This window comes from Galleria mellonella, unplaced genomic scaffold (assembly GCF_026898425.1).
Source record: "Galleria mellonella isolate WM207_F2 unplaced genomic scaffold, CSIRO_AGI_GalMel_v1 utg797, whole genome shotgun sequence".
Classification (NCBI taxonomy): Eukaryota; Metazoa; Arthropoda; class Insecta; order Lepidoptera; family Pyralidae; genus Galleria; species Galleria mellonella.
Genome location: NW_026442156.1, coordinates 189,786 through 204,905, shown reverse-complemented (window position 1 = coordinate 204,905; position 15,120 = coordinate 189,786). Strand labels below are relative to the sequence as shown.

Genomic DNA, 15,120 nt, shown 5'->3' with positions numbered 1-15,120 from the left:
CAGAGTTCCGATAGCGCCGGCACAAGCAGCATGGATCCGCAGCTCGAGCGGCAAGTGGAGACGATCAGGAATCTGGTCGACTCCTACATGCGTATAGTCACGAAGACAACGAGGGACCTCGTGCCCAAAACTATAATGATGCTGATCATTAATAACGCCAAAGATTTTATCAACGGAGAGTTGCTAGCTCATCTGTATGCTTCCGGAGACCAGGTAAATGTCTCAGTTTTTTTTAGTTTTCAATAACGTCAACGATATTTATATTATATATTATTGTAGTTTAATGAGAAAAAGACAAAATAATAAATGTTGATAATGAAAGGTTAAAAGTACCATCATTATCATAATCATCTTATCAGCCGTTAATTGTTCGCTGCTGAACATAGACTCACTAAAAGGGGTTTTTGCCAGTAGTTGCTAGACTTGGCTGATGGCTTGGCAGCCGCAGGTTAAGCTTTGGTGATATTTTAAGAGGTATTCTGCCATCTCATGGGAAAAGAAGATTCTAAGCCGGGACCAAACGGCGAAGAAGCATAAATATGTCAAAATTATGACGGTTTTATCTGATTTCTTATTTACAAATAGTTTAAATAGTTTTTAAACCTTTTATAAAAACAGCGGTCATCTGATCAATCTGATCATGAGATTGACGTTAATTTTTAATTTGAGTTGGTATACCTTTTCTGAATAACCTATTTAATGGTTCATTTTACTTATATTTCTCAGAACCCTATGCCGTATTGTCATGATGAATCTGGCATGTTATCTGCTATACGACGCACTGTAAGCTCGCGTTAGATACGTAAAAATATTACCTGTTTAATAAATATAAAATCGATTGTAGTTTTACAAATTAAATGGACGTATTGTAGTGTATATAAGATTGTCTAAACTCAGTACACAATTGTTTCTTGACAATTTTAAATAATGAATTATTTTAAATGATTTATTTTATTATTTTTATTCCTCCCGAGTATTTTACGATTGTTTATTAGCCAGATATATTAGTTATTAGTATATTTTGAATATGGATTCCTATTTGTGTTCTTATAGTTAAAATAAATTTGATATTTTAGTTGGTTATTTGATATTTATGATATTTTTTTTTATTCTTATGTTGGTTTAGTTTAATTTAATTGGTTATTCAGTGTCGAGTTTACAAAATATTTATTAGCGTTGATTTTTGAAGGAATAAATAAATAAATAGATAAATAACTGTGGACATATTGTAAACAGGCGACGGTTACAACTTTCTATCAGGTGAGCAGTCAGCTTGTTTGCTATTCTAAGCTGCATAAAAAAAATACAGCCTGTGTATGTTCTGAAAATTTAATGGGTTACGACGTCAATTATAAATATAATTATTATTATTATTTGACACCTAGATGTCTTTCCTATACTTCAATATTATACTGGAAATGGCAAGAAAGCCAATAATCTGATGGAAAGTGTTTCTTTGCTATAGTCATGAACACATCAGTTATTATATTATGATACTTATGATTATTGCGGACTGTAACCGTTCATCCATTCAAATAATGACAGCTCTATGTTTGGCTCAAGTGTATTGATTGATAATTAATTGGACCAACGTGTTTGTACAGTCGCAAATGATGGAAGAGTCCCCCGAGGAAGCCCAGAAACGCGAGGAGATGCTGCGCATGTACCACGCGTGCAAGGAGGCGCTGCACATTATTGGAGACGTGTCGATGGCGACTGTGAGCACGCCGGTGCCGCCGCCTGTCAAGAACGACTGGCTCGAGAGTCGTCTCGACTCCAACCCCCGTCTATCGCCGCCTTCACCCGGCGGTCCGCGACGCGCCACACCCGCACAGCAAGGTATGCCATAACTTATGTATATCGTAATGTACTCTATTCGAAATCCTTAGCATTCTTTTGAAGGTGTGTTTTTTTGCGAAATATAGCGGGGAAATTGTCGAGAAATTTTTAGCCTGCTATATACTAAATTCAAAACTTGATCCTTCAAACCGAACCACAGCCATGCAAGTACAGTTGCTTGACAGTAGAAAAATGGTGTAGATTGAATGTCTTCCTGTGAAGTAAAACCCCGATTCTTTTCTTCGATGAGTATATTGGAAATGCCGGTTTAAATTTTGATTATTAGTCAATTGGGTATCATAAACACGCACTCGATATTGATTTTACATTTCAGATCAATGTATTAATGGGATCGCCTCGATAATATTAGACATTTATTTCTTAAAAGTGATTAGCGAATAATCAGCAATTTAAAGCTGATTTAAATATTATCTTTGTATCTTGAAAAGATAATTGTTATTGTAATGTGTACGCGTGTAGGTTCGCTGGGCCAGCGCGGTGCTCCGCCGCCGCCGGGTCCGGGCACAGGGCGGCCGGCCCCCCCGCTGCCGTCGCGGCCCGGCGGCGCCGCGCCGCCGCCACCGGGCGCGCGCCCCGCGCCCGGCGCCGGTCTTCCCGCGCCCCTCATACCCACGTGAGTACACGCTGCACACATCACACGTAAACACACTTTTAGGCTAGTGCCATATTCACCGTATCTTCGGTCGCCGATGTGGCATTTAAATTGAACTGTCCGCCCAGTATCGCACATTACATAAGAAAATATACAGTGTTGTTGTCGATCTTCCATTGACCGAATATCGATGCGCAGATGCTCGAAAAGACTACGGACGCGAGCATGTCGTGGCTTTATGTTGACGTCATGATTGATTTTCCTTGCAGTGACTGGGAGTTACTTGTATGTTATTTGATATATTATTGCTTGGCCGCGAATGTTCAACGACTAAAGATCGGCCTAGTGTGGCATTAGCTATAATCAGATTTTTTTTATGTTTGGCACAATTAGTAATCATTCAGCATAAATAAGGTTCTCGATGGTTCCTAAGCTAGTCGAGTATCAACAAAAATACACACACAAAAAGATGTAAAAATGCTCATCGAATTACACGCAATAAAAATTTGATATTGATACTGAAATAATGCACACTATTTTCAAAATTTCAAAATAATAAAATCAGTTATAAAAATAAAATAAAGAAGAGGTTGTTTTATAGTTCTGCGAAAGAAAAAAAAAAGTTGCTGACATGGTTAATTTAATGAGATACAACAATAATATCCAACATATGTGTAATCAATTTATACTATATTTTATTCTATGTGCCAAATATAAAAAAAAGATTATATAACCTGTTGGCATATAAATTACAGTAGACACTTAGCAGAAACTAAAATTACGCAGTAATAGATTGCACAGAGTATTTGTTATTTTATGCTGTGTTATTTAGATAAAGAGACATGCCAAGATTTTTTATTATATTTGCCAAATAAAAGAAAAAAAATCTGCCTTTTAAAATTTTTCAAACGATTTGAAAAACAAGATTTTCTAAAATGAATAAATAACAACGCGAAATCGAACACCTGTAATTTATGTCTGTGATGGTTTTTGCGGGTCGTCACTGACGACTGATCGTGTCTTTTGACACAAAAAGTTGTTCATAGGTCTGGCGATATCGGGCAAAATACACAATGTTTCGTGATGCCCTGTGTTGTAGTACAAATGCTGCTTATTGAATTCACCGTTTAGTTCGTAAATCCATAGACTGCGGGGTTGACGTCACTGATGTGCAACCTAGTCTATACCTGTGTATAATGTGAATTCCAAAAGTAGGCCTAAGGGTCTGGTTTGTGCTTTATGTGTTGTACTTCGCAAGAGATAGCGTACGGAGTTAGTAGAAAACAGGCGTATTTGTTTTTGTGAAATGGATTCGTCGATATGTGTGTATGTTTGTTTGTATTCTATTAAGCTTTATCACCGCAGTATATGAATCATTAGATATGTTGAGATAATGCTACAATTAATTGGGACAATGACAGTTAAAAAAATATTAATCGATTTATTGTTTTAAATATCAACATAATTAAAAATATTTCACCATTTTGAATAATTATTTTCGTTAGTTTTTATATTGTTAGCATTAAATTCGTGTTCCTTTCTATCTCTTTGTTGACAGATCAATGTTGCCATATTGCTAATACTTTGACGTTGGCAGGTGCACTTATAATCGAATTTACTGTTGAAACTCTATTTAATTCTAATTTTGCGTTGTAATATAGCGAACACTACACGTATATGATAAAATGTTTTCATTGGCATATTTTATTTTTATAATTAAAAGTTATTCCTTTAATATGTTTTATGTAATACCTTCCATGTTTAGCAGATCAAAATATTTATTTCTGACGTAATGAATACTATAATGTTGTAGTACAATTTATCTGTTGCGATTCGTTCGTCTCGTCTAGATGATATATTTAGGATATTTAGGAAAGCTAATATTTTGTCTAGAAAATAAGAGTATGCCATCTTTTAGGTACAATATGCCTGGTGTGCCAGTTTTGCTTTTGGTTTTATATATTAATACATTTACTAATATATATAATAGAGTAAATAATAGAGGCATTTGCGTGGGTAATGTAACAGCCATAATTATGCATTTAATAAGGTATGCTTTTATATTTATCATATTTCACCTATGTATGTATCATGTTTTGTATGGGAAGTTAATATATATTACAAATATTACCTAGAAAAAGAAGTCAATATCAACTTGACGGTAGAAAAATTGAAAAGGATTTGTATTTGTTTGTGCTAATAATGTTCTATGAGTAAATATTCTAACATCATTTATGTATATATGGTATTTAAAAATGTACTGTAAAAGATTAGGATAATAAGATTAAATGCGTTTTGAACTGATGTGAGAATAGTGATATGATTTGTAAACTCTTCGATGAATAAGTTTTTTTTTTTATTAAGATAAGAATTATATCTATGCATGCTTCATATTCAAAAAGATGTTTCGTATAAACACAAATTCGTGGCAGCCACGAATTATTCTATTTATCCTTCTATAGATTTAGTTCAATAAATATCGTAGCTGATATTGTTGTAGAGACCTCGTAGAAATACCAATTTTTTCATGATTTTGCAGTACATATTTATATATCATATACAAAGGTAACCATTAGCACAAGCAGCGCATACTGAGCTGTATGGTTGTTTTCGCAGGCGGCGCTAAACGTGCTACACGGCGACCTCACTAACTAACTAACTTAAGTTACGTACACAAATAAGGTACTAACTCTTATGAACTTGTTAACTTAGTACATTGGTTCTACGTTTCAGCATGCGGGACCTAACGTTGTGTAGTTGCATATATCAATTGATAATATCGAAATGCCTGAATGAGCATACTGATACATTTTTGACATTTGCATAATTTTGAATATCCAATAAATAAAGTTATATTAAACATAAAATATTGTAGTAAGTTAACAAATGTATCATGAAGTTTATAAATAATTATACATATGTTATATACAAAATTATTAGTCATGTAATTGATACTTATGATACGTCTGAAAGAATATTGCTTCCATAAAAATATTAAATACATAGTGAAATTTATGAAATAATCTACTTGTAGTATACAAATAGTAAATTCTGCTTATTATTCTCCTGCAGGCAGTCATTCAAATGAAGTCATCTGTAACCACGTACAGTATAGTACAGTAATATTACTTAGAATATATTTTTTTCAATATTATTTTGTTATAAATATAAAGGTTGTGGACTCATCGAAAACTATAAGGGCTGCCTGCAGCGAGACGATGTTTCAATATTATAGTCCAAATAGGTGTCTATTCGATATATACTATCTTTTACTTGTACGATGAGCTAACGAAACGAGGGACAATGTACGACATTACAGTCGTGTTCTGGGAGTGCGGTGGTGTAGTGTCAGAAAACATACTGTCGTGGTAAAATCGATCGTCTATATATTACTCAATAAACGAATAGCTCTTAAATTACGTATAAACAAGTAAACATGAAATTAGTACCGAATTATTTGCTTCTAGATCTTTAAAAACGAGGTTTGACCTCTTATTGTACCAAAGATAATAAATACCGAGTTCCTAGTACACGACAGTTATATTTTTTCTATAAATTTATTTTAAAATATTTTAAAGAGTTATTATTAAATAAACACTGCATGTGTTAGCTTTAAAAATAGTGTGTGTGTGGTCTTCATAACGCCTATGTGTCCAATGTTTTTCTAGAATATAAAATACTTTTTATTTATATGTTAATTTGAACTATATTTGAAGGTTATTATTGCACTAATATAAATGTTAGAGTGTTTTCTTTTTACATGTCATTATTAACAATCTCCATGTGTTAACTACCTATACTTCATCTTATTTTCTTAGTAGTGTATTTTTGTAAATGTTAAGTGTGAATGAAATATATTTTATATACCTATTTAAGTACATTTTTCACAGTTGCCCTGTAAGAATTATATTTTGCGCATATTGTACATTCGTTTTGTATTAAAATATTTATTGCGGTTACATTACCCCGAAGTGTCTTACAGAGAAGCTGTGAGGTTTTCACTCACTTGTATGCACTTGTTGTTGTTATTACGTATATATATAAAGCAGCGTCTTTCTTTGACCATTTCATATACATGTCATCAATCAATAGAAAATTCAATATCCCAAGGCTCTACAAATATTTCTGTGTTGCAAAATTAATTATTTGCAAGTAAATTACAATTAATTTTCTGTAAATTATTTAGATTAAAAACGAAAAAGTTTAGTAATCCGTATTTTATATTAAAAAAATAGTTTTCGAGAAAAAAAAGTTTAGAATGGCCTACCCTTATTGTACATATTACACACATACATATATAATATGGTTTACATGTTTCGTATATTTCCTCATATATATGAGTTAAAATAATAAAAATACTAGGCGGCCGGGCGGCGGGAGTGCGGTGGGCGCTGCCATGGGCGCTATGAACCAGATGCCGCCGCACATGCGCCAGCAAGTGAACCAGGCAGTCGGGCAGGCAGTCACCAACGCGGCCATCAACGAACTCAGCTCCGCCTTCGCAAGATTCAAGTAAATCACAGACTGACTGTTGTGCAACGCACTGTTCTAATTTGTGATTCGACTAACACTAAGGGCCGGCGCAGACGAGGGATGTTCCTCGGGCTACTTTTAGTCCATACTTCTTTACCTTTTGTTTCTCGTATTTTACGCAGTTTTATACAATGTATCATATTATTATATCTTACAATAATAATATGACTATGGGGGCTTCGTTATAACGAAGGTGGTCGAGAAACTCTTGACATCTGAGGACGCCACCCTCACAGAGTACTCCATCCTACTTGTACTGAGTAGACGATTTTTATACTGTACAAGATGTTATAGAAGATTGTATTAATATTGAAATTGCATCGCTGGCTACTAAACCTTGATTTGGATATGATCCTATGTATTCGGTAGATCATATACCTCTAAGTGCTATATTTCGCATAAACAAATAATTGTCCCTTGTTTGCGCAGGCCTTAATACTATGCCAAATTGATCGTAACGGTCTAAATTTACAAAATACATATCTTCGTTGTTACTGCAATATGTTGTATGTCGTACGAAAATGAGCGAAGTGTTATGTTAGATGTTTTCTTGAAAAGTAAAGATTGATCAGTAAATGACATAATAGTAGATGCCATTATATATTGTTGTAACTTAAGTAAAAATCAAACAGATTAATTATTCTACTATAAAGATACAAATGTTTAACATCATCCTAAAAAGTATGTGGGAAGGTTATTTTGGTATGTGACGAAATTATTTTGAGATGTGACAAGACTGTTTTGATATGTGACAAAGTTTTTATGAGACGTGACAAGGCTATTTTGACATGTGACAGATTGAAGTATCAACGATGAAATGGTCGAGTAAGGTTCCAATGGGAAACCAACTAAATTATAACTTAGTTGATTAATATTGAGAATTCATCCCTTCCCTTAAAAATATTCAAACAAATATTGAAATTTTTGTCTAAATGCTTGTGTGGTTGATAAATTGTTACCTTGAATGTGTGCGATATATTAACACTAACGCTTTTTGTTTAGTTCCTCTCTAATGTACAGAATTTATATTTTACAATCGATTACTCTTATATCATTGTGAATACATTAAGCACTATAAATTGTAACATGTGTGAGCCTATTGTAAAGGTTGGTGAACTCAGTAATACAAATTGGATATAAGGTTATCTAAAATCATTATGGATTAAATTTCTTATACGGAAAACTAAAGAGGAGTAAAAATATACTAATATATTTCAATTTACAATTATTTTATTTGAAAATTAACTGGGTCGATCGATCTTTGTTGATGTTGTGTTTATGTCTTCATATATTGTGCCTCTCTAAGATGAGTGTCATTGTGCACAAACAACTAAACGCTGCTTGTGATATTGTACCGTATTGTTACCGTAATCTTAATAATGGGACCGTACTGTTTTGTAATATAAATTACATATATGTTACAATGGTTTACATTGAAACATGTATTTTAAAAGGTTTTGATTTGAATTTTTTTTTGTTGCTCAACATGTAGCAATAATACTTGCTCAAGTAATAGACAAACCATTGAAGTTTTGAAGATCACACACGCATCGCTATGAGATCATTTCGCTAAATATGAGACATGCGCGATAATCTAACACTCTAAGAGTGGTAAAGAGTTCATTGTATTTCTGACTAGGAAAATAATGTATAAGTTCAGTATTACTTGTGAATGAAATTATTGTTTATAGTATTATACTATATGTAAAATGGAGACCCACAGACGCGGGTTAAATTTAATAAATATAACACTTATTGAAATATGTAATTAAATTTACTTTGTGTAATTAATTGTAAATGTTACATTCAGTGACTTAAGATAGGTGTATATTGAATTATGTAGATGAGTTGGTACGCAGACGGCATCGCGGCCCTGGACCGCAACGTCAGCCATCCAAACGTGCATATCATTGTTTTGTAAATGTGCTAAAGTTGTACGTACATAATGTAAAGCGCGGTTCGTCCGTTTGTTGATGTTTACGCACTCGACACCTTCGTTGCGTAGAGCTAGCTGCGTAGTGACAGTGGTTGCCACACGTTCTCACGTCAGTGTCTAGGTGTTCCAGTAGTTTAGGTCTGCGACGCGCTCCCCCTGAGTATTTCTCCCCCGTCTTTAGTAGTGCTCAGTCGTATAATATATACATAATGTTATATGCATTTACTCAAAACGATTATACCCCAAGCTTGTTTGTTATTGTATATTTACAATTGTATCAGTATAATCTGGTATTAGATTATAATGGTGACGTAACACGTAACTTATGAATCCCTCAAGAGGTTATTAAAAGTTTATATGTAAAATTGTACTTATAATGGCTAAGACCAAAGCAGTTGTCCTCTTTATTGTTGCTGTTAGCAATATCTTTGGTCAATTATTAGAATGGTTTAATGATGGTGATACATTATAAATTCGTTATATGAAAAGAAGATATAAAATAACGAATATTATAAAATTTTGAAATCATCGTTTCTCATCGTCACCTCATTAGTATTGTTCATGTTCACAGATTATTATATACACATTTAGTGAGATCGTGAAGTATTAAATTCATATATTGTTCGAAAATATTTCAGATCGGGGGTTATAATGTCATATTAGCCCATGACCAGTCAGTAGCTCGCTTAGTTGAACCTTCAGGTTGCAACTGTCTCCGTGTAGGCAAAAGACATACTCGTCGTACCGAGTTTACATTTACATTCCAGTATAACGCTGTAGCTATGTTATTGCTCTATCGATATTAGCAGAATATAAAAGTTAAACAAAATCATCTAACGTTTTGCTCTCTCCCTTGTTGATAGCATTAGTACCATCGAAAAAGGTATAGGCAGTGATTGTTGGATTTGATATAGTTTATGAATATTGTTAATCTTATGCTGTATAAATAGAGTAATTAAATGCTATATGTGTATTAAAGATGTTTGATTTATTCCAGTAGTTAGCATATAAAATACCATTGGCTTCATACTAACTATTTATTGGGAATGTATTTCCCTAAAGGATTATATATTAGGTAAGCTCAGTTTATACTATTGTAGTAAATATTTCAATAAGATTATTTATGGTTTCTCATATAATTTGTAAAAATCGTATTATTTTTCTTTTATTAGTGTTTTTCTTATTGAAATATCTAAATTAGATGGTTTTGCTTCCAATACACTATGTTAATTTTAGGATTGGTGCATGCAAACAACATAGCTACGATTACTAGTTAGTAGGTTTTTATTAACTGCAGATAATTATTTTTGTGCTAGCAATTGAAACGGTTTTCGTCAATGGCATGTTGATTTTGAGTGCGTAAGATGCTAGTGAAATTTTTCATGTATATCTAAATTTTCAAATAAGGCTCTAAAATTTTACTTAACTTTTCTTGAATTTATTTTCAGTAAATAAATGCATGATTCGAAGTTATAGTTAAATTGCGTAAACGTATTGTATTCACAAAGCTTGTAGCTGTTTTATTTAAAGCTTATATCTATTCTATACTGTAGGCACTTAAAACTTGTATCTATTATCACTTCTATTGTAAATATTTATACTTAATCATACATGTAATTATGCATTGTAAATAAATGTAATATTTTATTTGAATCATTTATTAATATGTCTTTGTATTTTCATAGTCGTCCGGTCCCGAACGTGCCTCCCAAGTTGCCCGAGCGACCGCAGAATGGACGGCCATTTTGAACACGCCTTCCTGTTGCCGCCTTCTTATTAGATGCATTGTATATAAATCTCTCCTTTTAATTTGTATATGGCTAAATTTATTTAATGCTTAGTATGTACGAAAATGTAATAGGTATTTTTTTATTTGCGCCCTATTCAGAAATTTTACGCCTAAGGTGTAAATTAATATTTATTCGAAAATGAAGAAATGAAGATATTTCATGGTAGCTAAATAGTTATCAATTTGTAATATGGGTAACTTTTCAATTACAACGCTATTTCTTACCATTTCTATAGACACGTGTACTGATGTATTATGTATACTGGCGAGTTATTGCATTGACCACTTATTTTAGGTATAGTACTAGATCCCACTGCTTGATTATGCTCATCTATTTTTTTTTTTTTATCAAAGTGCATTCTTTATTTATAAATTAATAGAGGGTCCGCGTATCTCCTCTCAATGTTCTAAACCTTATTTTTACCCAATTACCTATTAAAAGTCCAGGTAATTTGATTAATTTACTTTTGAAATTTAATGACGTTAATGTTTAAATGTTACACATAAAAATATACTTTACATGTGTAGTTTTTTTTTGAGACTATATTTTGATAGACAACGGGGGAAAACGTATTATTTTATATATTATTTGTAGGAAAAAAAAACAGATGAGTGTTGGTTATCATGCAGGGGGAGCTTAGGCTATTATAACTGTCTTGAAAATGAAAAATAAACTTATCCAAATGCTAATTATGTGTAAAATCTTTGTCAATGCTTATTGTCTTAATTACTAAACATGTTTACTAAACATATGAAAAATATAATTTCATATTACAATGGTCACAAGCTATAGACAAAATAAGGGCATTCTATTGTCACCTAATAAAGTAGGCAAACTGTACAATATTTTGTGTATACGTATTTTTGATACCTATTTCGTACAGTGTGTACATAAATAAATACATACTTGACCATCTTAATTGAATATTGTTAGATACAGAATTATTCATATTTTTGTATTCATTCAACTACACTGTGATATATCGTATTTGGTAAGTGATAACGAATTATGTAAACATACGATGTAATTGAATGTAATTATCATATTTGCACTAAAAATACACAAGTCGCAGGGTAGTGATGTGTATAAATAGAGAAGACGTCGTTATAGGACACAGATTGCATTATTTGTTGCCTTATTTACACATGTCTAATTGGATTTAACTCCAGATTGGATAAAAATGGCACTTTACGCGATTCGTATAACCTGTCAAGTGGGAGCGTAATATGAACGACCTTGCACAGGTTTGCTAATGTAACAAATGAATCGCATTATGATTTGTATAAAGTGGGATTTTAAACACAGTAGTTTTAAGATCAGTGACTTTGAAATAAACGAGGACATGGCGTTCAAACGCCACGTCGTTATAATTTCACAATTTTGAATGCCGCAAGATAGGTTCAGTTTAATGTAGGGATGCGGCCTTAGTTTTTTTTCAATAAAAATATTCTATCTTTATGTCTAAATCTAGAAAAAATATAATTGGATTTAACAATGGCCATTGGTCCACTAAGGATTTTTATGTAACATTTCTGTGTTAACATAAAATTTACATCTTTTTATCGCATTTTCCATTTGTAGCCCATAATATAATGCATAAGAATGTATTTACCACCGCTATCATATTAATATGTTATAATTTGACTTTATATTCATAAGTAATTAATTCAGCATCATTCGTGTTATATGGTATTTACAATTGTTTTGCGTGATCAGTATCAGAAACTACACCTGTGCGTGCAATCTCTTTTTAGCAAAAAAAAAAAAAATGCCAATAAAAAAAATATTAGAAACGTTTTATACGTTCCATGTCATAATAAAGATAATATTTGATAATGAATGAAAAGCGAAAACATACCGTGCAATAAGGTAACTTCAAAAGACTTAAAATATGATGCTGAAAGGTTGATGACGCAGGTCTTTGAATGTTTCTTTCGTCCTTCGTCCTTCCTAATAGTTTTTTTTAATAATAAATAGGCTTACAGCTGAAGTCTCCGAGGTGGTGATAGGTGCTCAATAATATTTAAAACCCTGTCAGCACACCGACTTCGCGATCGCGAACGGCAGTAGCGAAGCGAAATGCTGGTAACTAGCTCTATTTGCAGGACAAATAATGATTTGCTTTGTCCCTTCATTATCACCGTTCGCAGTGCCTGTGTGCTAACGGCGAAAATTGCTCGAACTTCGTTGAGCATATCTAATTACAACAGATTCATAAGTTATAAGTTTATTTTTGAAATTATTTACGCTACATTTTTAAACATTGCGTTTAACAGGTGACGTATTTAAGTGACTTACAAGGAGGTTCTCATTTCGTTTCTAATTTGTCTTGTGTTCTTCCGAACCGAATATGAACTGAATTTGATATTTTTTTTGCTACTGATAGGCTTATTAACTCTAGCTATTATTTTGCAAAGCAAAATCTTATTGATAAATGTACAAATATTATAAAGCACTAAATGTAGTATAAATGTTATATAACTATAACAATAACCTCGGCAATATTGTATTGTTAACGTGACAATAGCTAATTAAAATGGAATTAACAATATTGTTGTATTGGAATGTATAATTATTATATATACAAAATAGGAATAATAATCCGAAATTCAACATTAGTAACTGGATATGCACAAAACTAAATAACTTTCCGTAGAGATCGATTTCTTGCGAACTGATCCTAGATGAAAGTTGTTTAGTTTTATGAGTTGAACTTCGAATTGTTACGTTTCCGTTTATATATGTACTTGTATTATTGGTAAAAGTGAATATTGTAAATCACTGTAGTTGTTATTGTACTCGTATCGTGCATCACAAGGAGTATTTGAATGGTGTTTGTAGTTACTATGTTCGACTGATATTGTGATAGGGTAATAGAATGCTTGTGATAGTGAGGTGCTTATATTGTGACATGCACCTTCTAAGAGATTGTAACTTTTAATAATCGTGTTATTGTGGCATTTAGTATTATGGTCTGGCGTGTGGATTTCGTTCAGATAATTTGTTGATATTTTTACCACCATGAAATGCCTACTGAATTCAGCATGTCTACAAAATATAATTTTGAAGCAAGTACTAATAAAAAATATGTGTAAAAAAAAGAGATTTGCTCTAAAGATTCTTTCCGTCCAGATTTAATTCTCCTTCCTCGATTTTATTATATATATGATATTACTGATCTGAGCAATGAAAATGTTAAATGGATTATTGTAATCGAACATGGTTTAATCCTTATTTCATGTATTTTGCATGTATATATTTTTTTTGTCAAGTGTCGGTTTGCACTATCATTTTAAAATGCCCACTATATTGTAACAGGCAAGCAATACAACTAATGGAAAATGTTAGACATGCAGAATTCAGGGAATGAACTCAGAATGATGCCATTGGCGTGCTTCATGTGTTGTTATTCCTGAAATTTAGTGTATGTTAGTAGTAGGATTATTTCTTTTACAACGAAACAATACAGCACCTATTTTTATGTCCGTTTGTTTAGGGCCCCCTCGTGGGTCTTTGGTGAGGTATACAGGGAGGGTGTGGGTATAAATGATTCATGAAAAGATTGCAATAGGACCACGAGGGATAGTAAAATCTATTTTATCTACTGGTAGGATAAATTATTAGGACCACGAGAAAAGACCTAGCTCGCGGATACGGCTGTATAGTGGCGCACGCGCTTTCCTGCCCGTCTATGTATATCTCTACGCACCTGCGGAGTGACGTATTTTATGTTCTTTTTTAATATGATATTTTTGTTTTTCTTTTTTTTTTGGCATATTAACATAAAAATATTCTAGTTATTTTTTTGCTTATGTACTGTTATCTCGTGTATATGTATATAAAATTATATTACTAAAAATGTTTAGAGTAAAAGAACAAACTATAAAATTCTGCGTCATTCCGCAGGAGTTTGCTGATAATTATGTTGAATAGACTTCGCGCGAATGGAAAATGCTTTAACAGACATTGTTGCTTAAGTGATGATAGAGTTTTGTTGTGTTATAACTAAATATTTTTTATACATTCCCGTATCTCCAATTCACACGCCAGCTATATGTGTATATACATGTAAAAACTGTAATATGGACCTGTTTATACTTTGTGTACTGTTGTATGCAACAATAAATGTGTATATAAAATATATGCCTGTAGTTTTTTTTTGGATCGGTATGGAGTCTGTAGTAGACGCTTGTGATGGTAAAATTAGTACATTCTGCGCTGGTTATGTGGTAAAAAGATTATTTAAATTAGTTACCCATTTTAATCTTCATTTGTTGACCATAAATTACTATTTAGACACTTAGATTCATATTTAGAATTCACCAAAGTCACTCTCTGGACTTTGTACAAAAGTCGTTTTGTTTGAGCACTTCTATTTCATTCGTGTTTTTACCGTGAAGCAGTTGTGT

General features: G+C 32.6%; 1 protein-coding gene across 19 annotated transcripts in view; it reads left to right on the top strand.

Annotated features, from left to right (window-relative positions):
- LOC113522933 (dynamin) overlaps positions 1 to 14,854 on the top strand; it is a 37,067-nt gene extending 22,213 nt beyond the window's left edge. For 10 of the 19 annotated variants that reach the window (XM_052901739.1, XM_052901748.1, XM_052901743.1 and 7 more), the window contains 5 exons: positions 4 to 213; positions 1,605 to 1,839; positions 2,320 to 2,473; positions 6,815 to 6,964; positions 10,607 to 14,854. In XM_052901739.1, coding sequence (XP_052757699.1) covers positions 4 to 213; positions 1,605 to 1,839; positions 2,320 to 2,473; positions 6,815 to 6,964; positions 10,607 to 10,670 — 813 coding nt within the window. In that variant the 3' untranslated portion in view covers positions 10,671 to 14,854. Of the gene's footprint in view, positions 1 to 3; positions 214 to 1,604; positions 1,840 to 2,319; positions 2,478 to 5,068; positions 6,039 to 6,814; positions 9,997 to 10,606 lie in introns of those variants that run through there. The other 9 variants (XR_008253660.1, XR_008253659.1, XR_008253658.1 and 6 more) reach the window with 6 other exon arrangements.
- The last annotated feature ends 266 nt before the right edge of the window (positions 14,855 to 15,120 follow it).